This window comes from Ammospiza nelsoni, chromosome 5 (genome assembly GCF_027579445.1).
Source record: "Ammospiza nelsoni isolate bAmmNel1 chromosome 5, bAmmNel1.pri, whole genome shotgun sequence".
Classification (NCBI taxonomy): domain Eukaryota; kingdom Metazoa; phylum Chordata; class Aves; order Passeriformes; family Passerellidae; genus Ammospiza; species Ammospiza nelsoni.
In genome coordinates, this window is record NC_080637.1 from 43,794,613 (window position 1) to 43,811,425 (window position 16,813).

The following is a 16,813-nucleotide window of genomic DNA, read 5'->3' on the forward strand; positions in this document are numbered from 1 at the left end:
AAGCAAGAATGATGAGACATACCTTACTTAAGTATTAAATTTGTATTTGCTTAAGAATTCATCAAGAAATTAGTACTTATACACAAAGAATTTTGCAGCAAGTGTGAGAGCAAGTCACTTCATTCTTATCCCACCTACAGCAGCGCTACAATCCCATTTATCGATGGGGGAGTGGCAGCGGAAATCAGGCAGCGGCAGTGCCAGAGGAGCAGAGCTGCTGAACTCAGTTACTCTTCACCATCTAATTAGTTCTACTGACTGGTGCTCACTCTGCTGGCACACTCCAAGTTAGCAGCTGTTTAATCAGCTTGCCAAAATTGGGTCCTGAACCTCTCAAAACCTGCATTTGAGCAGGATACAATGCAAAGGTAATCATTTCTGTGCTAGCGCACATATCTGCCTTGTTTTGTTTGGATATTTTTCCATTTGCATATTTTCCCATTTAAAAATTCATATAGCAAGTTTGTAAGGACTGTTTCTGATCATGTTTCCTAGGTACACATAGGTATAAATCTTCATGCTGCAAATTAAGAATGCAACAACCAAGCTCTGATTATTCCCCAGACCTGGTCAAAGAAACCTGCACCAGCGTGGAACCTCTAGACAGGGAAGCTGATCTCCATAAGGAAAATGCTGCTTGGTCTGAAAGCAGCAGCCCTGAAGATGTCTTCAGTTCCTCTGAGGTGCAGACAGTACCAGTTTTCATGGACACCACCTCGCCTCCTGGGGACTACATTCTCCAACAAGGTTACACAGAGTCTTCACTTCTGAGGCTTCCTGCAGAGGAGTGCAATGGGATCCACCATGCACCTTTCCAGTTCGACCGCCACGCTCGGGCCAGAATTTCCACTTCTCCAACTTTAAGGCGCCTCAGGATGGCCTCTGCCTCACAAGCACTGTCATTTCAGGACTGTTCTTACACAGCTCAGCTGGGAAATCAAAAGGAATACGCTGGCTCTCTCCACCACATTTGTAAGAGTCCGCCTCGGTGCGTTACAATTTCTTCATTATCACTGCCTTCTTGTGTCCATGCAAAATTATTGTCATCCAAAGCCAAGTCTGAGAGAACTACAGCAGTTCCAGAGTCTGACCTACTCAGATCAAAGCTTCCCAGCAAAGAGAATCCTCTCAGCAATGACAGTCCCAATGAGCCACCCAGAAACTCTTGGAGAGCCAACTCTGCTACGCTTCCTACGAGACTCCCCCGCCCGAGCCCTACACTTTGGGCAGGCATCCAGGTAAGAGGAACAGGAGGATGCAACCTCTTTTTTAGTCTTTCATATTCAGTGTCAGTCCATCATAAACCAATGCACAAACAAAACCCCAGTTCTTAACCTGGACTGCATGTTGGGTCGTGATCCTCTAATACAGCAGTCCAGCTTCTACACTTGACAGGAAGGGAGATTTTTCTTTCCAGATCAGTAAGAGACAGCAGCTCCAGCCTTTCCTCACGGTGACCAGGCTAGCTTAGTCCACTCCTGTACAGGGCCACTCTTTCCCATCTCTGCCCATTCACTCTGGTGGGCCAGGGTGGTGGATATGGAAGAATAAGACTAAGTAATTGATCCTGTTTAGGATTGGTTTTTAGAAGGCTATTTTCTTTCAGCCCTTTACTTTATCTCTTTAACCCTTCAGCAGGATTATTCCTAAGACAGGGAAGTTTCCTGTCTGTTTTACTGAATAGCATTACTAACCCTAATAAAACCAAGAATTAAGTTGGTTGAGTCAAATTCAAGGTCTGCTGCTACCAAAGGAAGAGGTACAATTCCCTTTATTTATTTCAGCTTACCTAGCTCTGCCACTCAGTGGCCCCCCTCCCTTTTTATGTCCAGCTCCATAAACAAAGAAGCAATTGTGCAATGTCCTCTGAAAAAAAAGAAACCCTGGCCCAGTGAGTGTCAGAATCAGTAAAGAGAAATAAGCAAGGGAGGAGCCAGCTCTGCATCTTTCAAGGGCAGGAAACTACAATTAAATTCTCCACAAGGACAAAAGGAGAGAATTTCTGTACAAGCTAGGTGTACTATGGATCTGCTCTCAAAGACCTTCCCCTGTGTGCAGAGGCACACATGCTCAGCTCTGTCCTTTATGCAAAGCACCTACACACACATTTTCCTGAGGGTGGATGGTGTCAAATAGGTGTAGAGTTCTTCACTAGCCATTAGCTTTGCACTATAAACCAAAAGCTATTTTCCTCCTCCCGGCACCCCCTTCAAATATAGAAAACATTCTGGATATCAAATCAGTTCTCCTTGCTCCACAACAGTGAAATTAATTAGCCTACACCCAAGCCTATTACACTATTATTAGTACATTTCCCTTTACAAATGAGCTCCTTTTTCACAAAAAGTCAGATTGCTTGCTTGCTTTCTCACCAACTAACTAAGAATATTCACTTTCTTTCAGGAGAGTGGACTGCCCATGCAAAGGTATGCACATATTTATTTTATCTGATTCTAAGCTTGACTCTCCTACATTTTTAATGAATTTGCTTCACTCTAGGACAAAACTGAACATTGAGTCATGTATACATACCTCAACCTTAATTTGTAGATTTGCTAGGTGAAATGCTTGTCACCAGCTCACTAAACTTTCTAATGAGATTTTCTTTCAAAGGTGGCTCTCTCCCTAGCATGTTTAGCTACATTTCACACAATATTTCATCGGGATCATCGGGGAGCTTTGCACCTGGAACCAACTGCCAAAAGGTCTGGTCGCTTGGCTTAGCAGGGTCAAACTTCAGCTTGAGGAATGTGAAATATCTCATAATCTTGAGTGACATTCTTCAAAAGTTTGTAGAAGGGAAAAGGGAGCAAAGGAGGTAGGAGAACAGCTCAATATTGTTCTTATACATAAGCAAAGAAGATCTAGGACTGCTACTGGAGAGAGGGATTATTAATCCTACAAACTAAGAAGAGTACATAGAATACGTGGATTAATATGTGGATTTTACAAGTTAGGGCATTGTATACCATATACCTGTGCAGTGAATTGTGTCAAGGTCTTCTAAACAATTATCATAAAGTAAAAGTGCTATTAGAAATTATTTTTATTAAGATATGTTTCCTTAAGATGTTCAAATGTTTACAGAAGGGAAGTTTTATTTTCTCCCCACACAACAAGGAAGCAGTAGATAGTTCCTCTATTAATACTGACCCCTCTCTCATTAATGGAGTAGTGCTCTCTTTACTGCATGGTCCCCTCAAGGATGTTTGAGACTGGGCAGTTTGGAGCAGACTGGTAAAGTCTAGGAGTCCTTACACAGTGCAGTTCACTAGAGGAGATTCAAGAGATGTGTGCATGCCTTTGAAATTACATGTTCACTGAAGAAGAGACCACCTGGATATTCTGAACTGGTGCAATTTCCAACCCACCCTTTAGCATTTTGAATTTACAATGGAGATGGAGAGAGAAGGGGAGGGAAACACCTTTTTTATCTGGACGTGAAAACAAGTTAATATACACTTTTTGTGGGAAAAGTCTGGTCTGATCCAACTCAAACAAGGAATACATAAACATATCTCACTGTCAGCATGAAGATTTTTGTGATATGTAACCAACTTCAGGGGGGAAATTGAAGATACTGAAACCATCTACCAATGGTTTAATAGGAGAACACTGAACATTTAGTGTAGACACCTTCTCTTAGTGCTGTTTGCCTACAGTGGCTTCAGGAAGGAAGTAAATATATGACAGCTAGGGTATTGGCTTTGGACTTCTATCCAGACACCTTTTAAAATCAAGAAACCACAACCCAAGGAAACAAACCAAGATTTTTCCATAGGAACCAGCTGGAAAGACTGTCAAAATGTGGTTGGGATGATGTATTATGAATTCTATCCGGATAAATATTAGAATGTGCAAAAATGTATTTTAAAATTCACCAGTTTCTGCTTTAAACATTTTTGTCAAATCTAATTTGGTCCAAGGTCTGAGTTAAGCCTGTGCTCAGCTCCTCCTTCATTAAGATCATTAGTCTAACTTCTTAACAGCTAATCCCTTCTTATCACAGTCAGCAAAAACTGTTCACATGTCAGATTATTTTCTCCATCTAGAAGCACATTAGGGCAGTTGGCACCTCTTCTCCAAGACTGACTTGCATATTGTCCTGGGTAAAATCATGCCTTTGTCCTTCAGTTTTAATGAACATCTCTTCTCCACACTGCCAAGCTGTACTCTCAAAAAACATCTTTAATGCACTCATACTCATTTTGAACAGCCTTCTCCCACACAGTCCTCAGTCAAGAATGCCAGCACATCCCTGTCAGCATGGCAACTTGCTGAGCTGATGCTGTTTATAAAGAATCATCCAAAATAAATAAACAAAAAGGGCAAGAGGGGCAGCACAGATAGAGATACATGTGGTGGAGAGAAGGTGAGATGCCAAACCAACACTGTCATGAAAGAAAACATTGATAAAACAAAACCTCAAGTTTACTCTGATCTCCTTTTCTCCTTGCACTATTCAGCATTATCAGAGGCTGGGTGGAAAACTGCGCTGCACTATTTCCTACAGCAAATCAGCTAATGAAGAGCCTTCACAGTAACTGCCAAGACAGCTCATATTCAATGCCTTGAAGGAGCTGGGCTCATCTATCTTGAAATACTCCCATTCCTCTTTTAATGACTCACACAGCTGTAAAGTGTCACAGCATCACAGAATCACAGAGTGGGTAAGGTTGGGAAGGACCACAGTGGCTTCTCTGTTACAGCCTCTCTGCTCAAGCAGGGTCATCCTGGAGCACATTGCACAGGATGGCATCAATTACACTAAACCTAACTTCTCATGCAATCACAGAATAGTTTACTTTTCGCAATAGGTCATGTTCCATGCTAACTTTTTGAATCAGGGCGTCCAAACACCCTCCCTGAGCAGCTTGGAAAAGAGTGTCACTGCCTGGCAATTTTCTCAGTACTGTGAGCACCCTACAATATTTACCTCAGTAAATATTATCTATAAATTATATTATAAAATTATAAATTATAAATTATATTATAAAATATATCCTCTGTTGCTTTTATTCACATCTAGTGGATAGTCCTTTAAGTAATATATCTGCTGTTTAAGTGAGGTGATCTGTATAGATGTCTGTTCCCCGGGATGGCTAGTCAGGCTAAGATTAGGGACATATAAACACACTTCCTGTGCCTTAGAAATAAATACAAACTCAGGATATTTATTTTGCCAGACCATGATCTGCTTCAATGTCTTTAATAATTTTCTATAACTTTCCCATCTAAATCTATGACATAATCATGTTTAAAAAAAAAAAAAAGTGGATTTTAAGAATGGGGAGATATCATCTGTAATAATTCAAATGCCTGAGTTTGTCCCTAAAGCACCAGCATTTCTTTCATTCCATGACTACAGTCCTCTGTCTCCAATAAGTGAAACAAACAAAAAATAAAGAAAAAGGCAAAGCCACAGAGTCTGAATGCATGAGAAGGTGCTAAGATATTTCAGACTTAAAACCTAGTAAATTTAACTACACAGAACTTTAGTAATTTAATTTCTCCAGGAAAAAAAAAAAAAAAAAAAAATCCAAAACAAAACAAAACAAAAAAAAAAAAAAAAAAAAAAACAAAACAAAAAAAAAAAAAAAAAAAAAAAAAAAAGGAAAACCAGCAGAAGCATAGACCAGGAAACCACAGATACCTGTCCTTCCATCTCTGAAGCAAGCCATTAAGCAGCCCAGGCCCATGGGATTGCAAAGGAAAATTGTAGACAGACACCTGAGTGATCCTGCCATGCCCCCACATTTCACAGGCTCATGCACCTGTGCAAAGAGCTTGTTTAGCCATGTGTGTGCCTGAAGTTGAAGGCCTTTTTGATCCGGATAAATAATGTCATTTAATTCAGTTATAGTGACTCTGTGCTTCCATTATTAGTCTTCATAAGCCACTAGCCTGCAGCTTCAAATACATTGTGAAAATAGAAGTAGGCTAGATGCTTTAAAGATCAATAATACACTGGCAAAATTTTACTGTGAAGCCAACCTGAAGTAAACCTCCTGAATTTCCTGGTACAGTAATAACACCTTTGAGGATTATCCTTGTACTATATTGCAGCACCTGACTTATATAATAGCCTACCTGCCCAAAAGATTGCACCATGGAATCACTAGAGGGTTCAGTGGCATCTTAATACAATCATTACCAACACTGAAAAGTTGCATTGGGTAGCACTCAGTGCATGTCTCAGGGAGGCACTCCTGAGAGGAGCACTCCTCTTTCTCCCTTGCAGTGGTATGGGCTTGCAGACAGCCAGGGAACAGACCCCCCACCCATTAAAGCTCTCAACCACATACTGAGGGTCCAATTTCATGAGAAACCACAGAGTTTCATTGTAAACTCTAAAGCCAAATAAATAAATTCCATGTTCTCCATTCAGTAGGACTAGCAGAGAAACTTCCAAAGAACTCCTGCATTTCACACTGTAACCTCCTCAAGATGTAGTTTTTAAGCCCTTATATGTCCATGGCTCAAGTGTTGAAGTCCTATGCCTGGCCCATCTGATAGACTGCAGACCTCTCTCGCTAGGAGCAGCTCTCATCTTGACCATTCAATTGCTTAGTTAAGGCAATTGCAAGCAGTGTCACTGTCAGGTCATAAAAAAGGCACACTCTCCTTGTCTTACCATACATATCAAATCCCAGTGCTCCACCTCAGAGCTCATCTGTCAGCTGATAAGCTGTCAAGTAACTATTCATGGACTTAAAGGAAAAAATATACCTGCCAGGTTTCACACCAAGTGTGGCAAGTGGCTAGAAATTCACAGTAAGATAACTGCCTAGACAAAAAAAGATCTCCGTACGAATCATGCTTAACTGGTCAAAAATAACATTCACAATAAGTGATGACTGAAAAACAGAATTTTTATAAATGTGCATGTACTTTGTGCCTCCTCCCTCAGCTACTGAATTACTGACCCTTTGAGCCCTAATGCAGCATTCATGTACTGGAGGCAGCACAGCAGCAGACAGCAGTTCCTCTGCAGCACATGCTAACACAATTCATTAGATATCAGTGTGATATTAACAAAATAGAAAAGGTTTTTAACATGCACCAACCAGTTTCTGTATGTGAATGCAAACAGCCTGTGGCACAAACATGCTGCTGGATACAGAATGCCTGTGCCACTTTTCTTCATGGATCTGGATTCTGGACAATGCTCTCCATTAGGAACAACAATAGTTGGAAAGATACATTTTTTGATCAGTAGGACCACTGAGTCATGTTACATTCAAAATATTTTAAATAGCAAGAAAAAAATGCCAGAAATACTTAGAAAGAAAATAGTACAAACTAGCCAAAAGGTTAAATAATTTTTTAAAACCCAACATTTTAACTGTGTCACTAGTGTGCTGTCTTTTCTTGAAATCACCTGAGCTACAGGAAGGTTAAAAGTAACAAGACACATGTCAGCTAAAAACAGTATTTAATTGCTCCATTAAATTCCACTGCCAAAACATAGATTCTAAAATCCTCATTCACTTTTTGTCTAACCTCAGGAGAAACCAGGAATTTTCAATATTTAAATGCTCTAACTGCTTATTATCTGAGGCAAGCCATGACCATAAGAACTTTGATCTCAGCAACAATGTGGAGTTTGAAACTCAAGTAGGTATTTGCTGTCACTGAAATTCCCTGCTCATTGTTCTTTCAGCACATGATGTCATAGCTGCTGTGCTTTGGTTTTTTAGCTGATTCCCCCCTGGCTCAGCAGGAGTTCCCTGCAGCCTCCATGGACAGAGATGACATTTGCTGTTGTTGTTGTGTCGCACAGACCAGCCGAGCGCAGGCGCAGCTCCCTGGTGGTGAGCCTGCCGGGCCTTGAGGTGTTCCCTGGAGACCTGCTGGTGTCAGACAGTGCCATGGACTACCTGCCCTGCTCATCCCTCCTGCTCACTGCAGGTCAGACACAGCGGGGATTGCTCCTCCGAGCCCAGCAAAGCGGGACTGGAACATGTGTGCATGTGGCATGGGAGGGATGATGATGTATGCAATATGCAATGAGAACATAAGGTGGTGCAGCCTCTGTGGGGGATCGTGTTACCCCACACCAAACTGACTTCATTGCCAGTTTTAAAATTCCTCTTTTCTTTTTTTCCCCCTGCATTTTACTGTTGAATGCAAAAATCAAGTAGATGAGAAGGTAGGACACAGATCACATTGCTCCTCCAAGGCTAGAAGCTACCAGAGCTCAGGCCAGGATCTCCATCTGGAAGCAGCTGAGGTACAATTTCCTACCTCCACAGCTTCAAGCAGAGAGAAGAGCAGCCCATGCTGCCCTTTGCAGTGGTGTTCTGATCACAAGGGCAGCAAATCCAATTCATGGCCAGAGGTTGCTCACAAGATATTCCAAAACTGAAATGCAGACCTGCTAGCAATTTCCACAAATAGCTATTGTAGAATATAGTATGGTGTGATTGACGGAGATCCTGGTGGCCTGAGATCAAAAGTTTCTCAACAAGCAAGTTAGCTAAGGTCACAACCAGCATTTCCATGACAGCAGAGCCAGCCATTCTTAAACCTTCAAAATACAGAAACACAAAGTTTGGACTGTGATTCGCTGACACACCTGAAGATGGGTGCCACATAAAGAAAACCTTTGCAGATTTCTAGCTGGACACAGTAGGTCCTCACAAGTCACCAGTGCGCTCCTAAATCTACATCCCCAGCTTTCCCTGTGCCTCACCAAGGACCACAAATTACACTTTGCCTCACTGTGCCAGCCCCATGACAGATCTGAGAATTAGGGCTCATAGGATTGTTTGTTTACTGGAGATTTAAATACCTACATAACTCCAACTTATCATGATGAGAAGACATAGACTAATTCTTGCTTTAAAACATCTTCAAATTTGCCTTGAGTTATGATGGTTTTCCCAGGTAAAGAATCACATAGTGATCACAGTGATCACCTGCAACAAGTAGGAGCATTCAGCACCATCCAGGATCCCACCACAGTCAGTCACAGTTCTTGCTGGGAGGAACCCAACAAGCTTATTGGGTTTTAAGTCTGGTGCACAAACTGCCTAAACTCAAGTATTAAATATGAGCCAAGTAGAGTATAGTCTATCAAGCTGCATATATAAAAATAGTTTTCTTTTTTATCTACTTGTTTCCTTACTGATAACACTTGTTTTGCCCATCAGAGTCCAAAAAATCAAGGTGGCCATTTGCCAAAAGAGGAGTCGTGAGTATTTTTTACCATTTTGTTTTTCCTTGCTCTGACTTGCCTTTTCCCACAACTAACCTGGGTACAAGTAGCTTCCTTACTTCCTTGCCCTTGGAGAAAGGCAGCCAGCAGGTGAGCTGAGCTCAGAGGTGTCTCAGCCCTCCCTGGGACTGCCTGCACATTAACCTGCAATGAAGACTGGGTGGCTCCAGTGCAGCCATTGCATGTGATGCGCATGAAAACACAGTCAGAGCCACTGCTTCCCTTCCCAGTGGGTGGTGGCAGGAGAGGTGTCCTTGGCACAAGCACAACTCAGTGAATTTTTCCTTGTCTAACACAATTCCTTGTCTTTTCCATTTATGAAAACTTTTACTTACTAATATATCTGAATTTCCTTTCTGTGTACTGTTCAGCATTCAAAAAATTATATACAAGTGTCTTGACAACTTTTTCTCCCTAACCATGTAATTAAGAACAGCCCCTTCTCGGTACTTTTTGAATTTTATCAAAGCATAGTTTGTGCATACAGAACCAACGCAAGTACTCAGGTTTATATGTACAAGAACTCCCTCTCATTTGAGAGTAAGTTTCATAGCATTTGAAGGAGCATGACCTAAACCTGAGCATTCTTAAATTCAACAAAATATTTTAAATCTGCAATAAAAAACATCTGATATTTAGACAAAAGTGATTTCTAAGACTATTAAATGCCATAAAATTTAATTCATGAAGATTCATTTGCTGTTACACTGGGTTCAGTGTGCATATATGTTAACTGCATTATTTTTTCTGCCTCATTTCAATCTATCTTTCAAAATTAGGAGCTGAACTTAAACTCTAAGTTTCAAATATTATAATCAAACACATATTTCAAAATTGGCCTGAGTTCAGTGCCTAAAGTTCAGACAATGGAAATCCATGAAGTGGGAATATACTTCCAGAGAACACATAAAACTTAAGCAAACACCTTATAAGTCTCTGGCACAGAACTAAATTAGAGTTGATAAAGAATGCTTAAATTTTTTACAAGGCCTGAATAAACAAAGCATAAACAAAAGCTTTTTTTTATATATATCATGGTCCTTCACACAAACTCCTGCTGTTCTTTTAACTTTCTGAAATTTCACTTTACAGACACTACTCTGAAGGTGACCAAGGGACTTTTTTCCATATATAGCTCAAAAAATTAAAAATAAATAAACATGTATTTGTATACCTATGACAGGATTGCAACTATGAATCTGTTGTCCCCTATCTCTGACAGTTCTAAGGGAAGCAAAACATTTCATTTGTTCCATCTTCCAAGGGTAGCCCTTTGCCTGTTAACAATGTCTTACACATCCAAACCTGAGGCATTTGCACACCCCACCCACAGCTACAAAGAAATCTGCCATCACTGCCTTGTCTCTGTGTAGAAGAGCCTGGAAATACAGAGAAATCACTCATTTAAGGGCAATCCTTAAGGATTAGGGCAAGAGGGGTAAACTTCTTAACAGTCTTTAAAACACTGTATGAATCGGGGTGTTTCTTGTCATTCCACAGGGTAAAGACAAACAGAAGCTAGCATCTGATCTGGAAAGTTGTCTTTCTACTGTTAAGATCACAGGCTGCTGCACAGATGAGTTTTTCTGCTTTAAGGTATCAAAATGTTCAGTATACTGTATCAAGGATACTCAAGGATGGAAGGAGCAATTCTGTGTTCTTTATAAGCTAACATTTTTCAGTTCATTAATCTGGATATGAGACCTTTCTGTCAAATTAATGCAGAAGTATATGGTATATTTTTGTCAAAATGACAAATAGAGGGGCAAGTGGGAAACTGAGGGTCAGTGTAGATTAGCAAGGGACCTCAAAATCACCTGGATTTTGCCAAGGATCCAGACTGCCCTAGATCAGGGAGGTATCCTCTTCAGAAAAACGTCTCAAGGCAACCCTCTCAGCAACACCTACAGGTGCTAGAAAAGCAGAGGAAAGAATCTACAGCATCAGAGAGATGCCAAATGGGACACAGCCACCCCATTGCTGTGTTCAGAGGCAGCCACATGCAGGTCAGTGCCAACACCAAGGTTTGGCTCCAGAAAAGGCACCAAAGCCTGTCTGCCAGACAAACAAGGCTTCTGGCCCCTAACCACATAACACCATCCCCTCTCTGACCAAACCTTTTGCTTCTCTCAGTAGGCTGTTCTGTGCAGGTCCCCATACAGAGCTGCTGAGGGCTTCTGCCAGTGCCTAATTTATATATGGACATCTGACTTTGGAGCAGGCCCATAATGTGGTCATGGCCACCACAATTTCCAAGTGACTAGAAAGACCAAGTCTTTTGGTACCTTGATTTTATCATCCAGAAAATAAGAAGATATCATCCACCCAAAAGCAGCACAACAGATCACATTCCTTAGCATTTGCAAGCTGCCCACTAATTGATACAACATACCTAAACATAAAGTATCACAATGTGTTGATTTCAAATTCAGAGTTTATATTGTAAGTATTTTAGAGGAGAATGGTGGGTTTTAAAATATTTTAATGGAACTTTTAAGCCTTCAGAATAAAAATAGCTAATACTGGTAGATGAAATTTACACAGTCAATAGGACATAGGTTCCTTTCATAATGCCTGAAGCAACAATTTTTTCTTTCTTCTTCAATCCATAGAGTAAATCTTGGCATGAATTTCTAAATGAGCAACAGACTGAGCAGAAAGATGTCAAGAGCCAGTTAGAAGTGAAAAAAGAAGCAGCAGTGTGGGAACTTTTCACAAGTGAATGCACTTACTTTCTGGATCATTTGCTGGTTCTCAAGATGGTAATGTCAGATTTCACTTTGCAAAAATAATGAAACATTATTTGTTCTGCTGTGATGGACACAAAGCCTCCTCAAACTTCTCATTAGAGGTCTGGGGGGGAATGACTTAAGCACCTGCTTTACCTCCCACCTTGCCTGCTCATCCTGTTTCCATAGCTCCCCTTTCTGACTTTATGATGGTATCTCTTTTAACATGACTTTTGAGTGATGCAATCCAATGCTTTGCAATTACCATCTGACTGCAGAGCCTTCCAGGATATTCAACTGATATTCCATTAGTCCTCTAGCAAACACTGCACTGAAGCCATGCTGCAAACACTTATTTCTGTACGGGACTATTCCAATTGCTAATGATTTTATTGTTAATAACATTATCGCTAATGTTATTGCAACATTATATTTAACTTCATATAGATCTGGGGCTAGATTATCATGACTGGAGCATGAAAACCTCAGAATTCAGCAGACCTGTAACTTAATATTACATGAAAACAAGTATATTGAAAACAACTCCACTCCCAAAAACTCTGTCTTACCTCCAATCCAGTGAATTTTAAGAGCTTGAAATATGGACAGCAATATTACAGACTGTTACAAGAATAGCTGCACTATTTATATTCACCACACACCAAAAGTTAATGTACCCATTCAAAAGGAGGGAAGCTTCCACAAACATTTTCTTTTAATGTTTCTCATACTTGGCACAGACAATTCCTGATTTCTTATTAAGTCGAAGAAAAAACATTTGTAAAACATTTTCCATGTTACTGGCAAATTATCCTGAACAGTACAAGAACTACTGCAAAGTAAAGGAAATAAATAGAGGAGTGGGCTGAATTCCTCCTTGGTGGGGCAGAACAGGAAGGGACAGAAAACGGGATAGCAGGACCAGCTATTGGTTCAAGGCAGGAGAAGAGCATCCTTCTTTCCATACACTTTGTTTAGAAACCTGAAAAGTTTAAAAAGTTGTGAATACTGGGAAGAATGATGGTAACAGCAGGCATGCAAGCTCCTTGTAAGTTTGATGCAGGAGCCCACAGAGAAGCCTCAGCCAGCCCTGCATGGCCCATGAATGATGAACTGTTCAGTCCATGCCACCTTCCCAAACTCTCCTGCTAAACAAAGAACCCATTGCATTTGGGTAACCAGTTTCAAAGATACCTGGTTACCCCCAAGTACAGAAATATTCCTTTGATTTTAATGAATCTCCACAGGGAGCTTTTAGACCACCATAAATCCACTTTAAGCTCTCAGGACAACCAGGTCATGGTAACTGAAGAATTACACAAGGCTAAACAAACACTCTCACTAGTTATTCAGTCTTGGCACCTGGCTGACAGGTTTTTTCATTAGGCTTTATACACATAAACAAAAAAAAATCTACTCGTTAACCTATAAATTTTAAGACTTTTTCAGATTTAGGTCAGATTCAGTACAGCTCAATCAGCTTAAAAAATGTAAAATCTTAAACAGCCGATAAATACACACGCAGTATTCACTGAATACAGGCTAATAAAACAATCCAAAGAGATTAAAAATCTCCACAGGACTGCTACTTACCTTAATCCAAGAATATCTTTTTTCCTCATAGTAACTCTAAACAATTTAGATAGCAGCAGTTGCATGGGGTAGGAAGGAGAGCATTGAGAAAGGTCAGAGAAATCTGTAACTGTGACTCTGATGTTACTGAGTCCTTCACACAGGGATCTGCAGGGGGCTCATTTGCCCCTCTGCTGCCCAAGGGCACAGCAGGGACACAGCTGCCTCCATGGTAACCACAGAGAAACCCCAGAGACACCATTCATACCCTCTTCTGCACAAAACCCAATATTTAACCTTCAGCCAGATCAGGAAACTTTTCTCACAATGCCATCTTCTGCCCTCCCTAAATCAAATAATCCTTTCATTAATTTGAGTTAAAATATTATTTTCAGAATGGAATAAAAAATTATTGAATTGGCACAAACAGTAATTAACATGGATTTGTTTTGATTTTAAAGATATTTATGAACACTCTAAAATACCTCCAGAGTAATGAATTTCTCTTGGATGTGGATTTGTGGAGACTTTTTGCAAACTTAGAGGAGTTAAACAAGGTGAGTAGAAAAAGAGAACTGTTACTTAGATCAGAAATCAATCAGCCCAGTAAAATAATACAACAAACCAAAAGCTTCTATTTAGTTTCAATGCTCACATCTGGAACTTTGTTCAAACAATCCACCTTTTCCTCTTTTCTATGTGGTATATCAGTGAGAGTCAAATACCACAAGTGCAAATCATCCTCTTGTATCTCCAGCCAAAGATACATGGCATTTTAAACATGGGGGAGAGCTCATTTGGCAGTTGTTCCTGAAGCAAACACAAGTTTGAGACTAATTCTCATAAGCAGCAACCTTTTAAAAGAGATGAAGAGAAACTACCCAATCCCTACACCAAAACAGAAAGCATGGCAAAATAATTACATAACAAGGCCTCTTTTGCAAGCAGATGGGCACAAAGACTTTGCTGTCTATTATGCCACTCCAAAAGAGCAAGTTAAAACAAAATGCTGATCCCCTCTCTCCAGCTGAGGTTTCCCTTGGCACGTGTGTAAGGATCTCTCCCATGTTCATGTGCTACTTACTCTGCACTGTCCAGGAGGAGGGAGGCCACAGGGCTTGGCTGTGATGTGCTCCAGCTCTTTGCTGCTTTTGGCCAGTTGCTGGGAGACCATTTTCAGCTCCTGAAAGTTAAGAACCCCTAAGTCAAACATAGCTTTTACATTACTTTGGAAACAAAACAATTTTTCTTAGCTTGAGGGCCCTTTTACAGGACACCTCACCCTTCACTGGAAAGAGAACTTTGGAAAGAACTCTGCCACTGCCTTAATTGAAAAACTACTCACAATCAAATCACATGCCCTAAATCAGCTGCTGGGTTCCATTTATTTCACTTAATGTAATTCCCTTGCCTTAGTACTGAATCTCTCCTTTTTTAGCCAAAACAAGAAAACTGGGAAAGGTCTTCAAAGCAGGGACAATTAGCCAGAACTCAAACACGTGAACAAGGTACTGCTGCTCAGTCACAGACCTCACACCTGGTGAGCTGCTGAATGGCCAATCAGTAGGTTTGGAGATACAAGGGAAAAGATTTTTAGCTGACAGGTTTCACCTTTGGCTCACTGTGATTAAGCCTGTACATGTAGATAACTGCCATAGTTCAGCAGATGTGTGGCTGTTGATTGCCTTGCTCTTGTTCAAGGAAGAGAGTGGGATATATCACTGTGTTTCACTTAGCTTTGAGCTTGGCTGGAGCTTGGTCATGTCTTGAGAGAATTATCTTAAAGAAATGACCTGCTTTAATTTCTAATTTTGTTTTCCTTATTGATGAGGATAATAAATGACCATCTGTTATGCATACTTTAAATAAATGATTAAACATAGGAGAATGAAGCTGCTCTCAATGCCTTTGGTGCCTTTTTTTTTACAGCATGCATATCCTCTTGACAGCAGGCTGAATCCATGAAAAAATGCATGCTTTAAAATTGTAAAGGTCAAAATTAAAGAATGAGCATCATCCTATAAGCATCCTTGTCCCCATAAATCACCAAACAAAGCAGTCTGCAGCTACTACAGTCTTTAGCAGTATCCCAGCAGATTGAGGTCCCTGTCTGGCCTAACATTTGGCCAACACCTTAGCCCAGTCATGAATTTGTGTGAGAACTGTGTGAATAGTGAAACTTGTGTGTTCAGGATGAAGGTGTGGGCTTAGGAGCAGGCTTGCAGCCCCATCTGACTGATAAGGTAGCCATTTTGAAATCCGTATAAACATGTAAAATTAACTTATGGGGAATATGAGTTTATTTCATTCAATTGAAGGTGAAGGAAGTATCTATAAAATACTACAAAAACTCACATATTTGAAATCATGATGGTGTCGTCCTCATGGACTGTGAAGGCTTCCTTAACTGTCACAGCTCTGTCACACGCACCATCACTGTTTTCCAGCAGATGCCATTCACCCACTGTCATTTTTATGTCAATCCGTGTTAAATACAGCTGCTACCCTAAAACAAATTTAATGGACTAACTAATCTTGTTTCAAAGCTTCTGTCATCAGGCATTTTCACAAAATAAGTGGGTCTTTATATAGATTTTTCTTAGCTTCTGACTAGTTCAAGCATTCTGGGCATAATTCTGAAGACATTCTGGCAATGGTAGAGATAGGTATTGGCACCCATTAAGCTTGGAGCATTTAGAGAGACCAGGGATGGAAAATAAAGCTGCTTAATCTTAACTTCAGATCACTGATGCTAATTTATCTTTATTTTCTTCCCCTTACTTAGATAAGTCTCAGTTTTCTGAAAACATTTTTTGAAACTGTGAAGAAGCACATCAGCAAGTCAGACTCTCCTATGGATTTCAGCTCCGTACTCAGAATGGTAACATAATTAGAAGTATTCTTGCTTTTAATACAAGCAACAGACCATTTATCAGGGCATACATATCACATACATGTCACAGCTCCAGAGCAATCAGGTCTGTCCAGCCCATGCCATCTGTCACCAGCAGTTTGGTCTCAGCCTCAGGTTGTTCCTATTAGAAGGATGTTTATATTTCTATTCATTGGCATATTTGAAGCAGTCATGGAAAGGTGCTCTGTATGTGGAATCAAGTGTGGAAAGATTTTCCCTTCCTGGAGAACAGCAGCCCAGACTCTGAGGAGATTTTTCCACTGTCAGAGGCAAGCTTCCCACCCTGTGGAAGATGTTTCCCGGAAACCAGACCCCAGCCCCATCACTGCCTCCTTCCACTCCTTCACACCAATCCTCCTTTACTCCACTGACCAGACC

The 16,813-nt window shown here is 40.6% G+C and overlaps 2 protein-coding genes across 2 annotated transcripts in view; one reads left to right on the forward strand and one right to left on the reverse strand.

Moving 5' to 3' along the window:
- Window positions 1–533: 533 nt before the first annotated feature.
- The window catches only part of PLEKHG7 (pleckstrin homology and RhoGEF domain containing G7), a 29,156-nt gene continuing 12,876 nt past the window's right edge, over window positions 534–16,813 (forward strand). The window contains exons 1-7 of the mRNA XM_059472563.1: window positions 534–988; window positions 7,784–7,911; window positions 9,156–9,196; window positions 10,721–10,816; window positions 11,833–11,982; window positions 13,983–14,078; window positions 16,307–16,402. Coding sequence (XP_059328546.1) covers window positions 534–988; window positions 7,784–7,911; window positions 9,156–9,196; window positions 10,721–10,816; window positions 11,833–11,982; window positions 13,983–14,078; window positions 16,307–16,402 — 1,062 coding nt within the window. The remainder of the gene's footprint in view (window positions 989–7,783; window positions 7,912–9,155; window positions 9,197–10,720; window positions 10,817–11,832; window positions 11,983–13,982; window positions 14,079–16,306; window positions 16,403–16,813) is intronic.
- EEA1 (early endosome antigen 1) overlaps window positions 14,566–16,813 on the reverse strand; it is an 84,862-nt gene continuing 82,614 nt past the window's right edge. The window contains exon 31 of the mRNA XM_059471502.1: window positions 14,566–14,704. The gene's annotated coding sequence lies outside the window, so the exon portion shown is untranslated. The remainder of the gene's footprint in view (window positions 14,705–16,813) is intronic.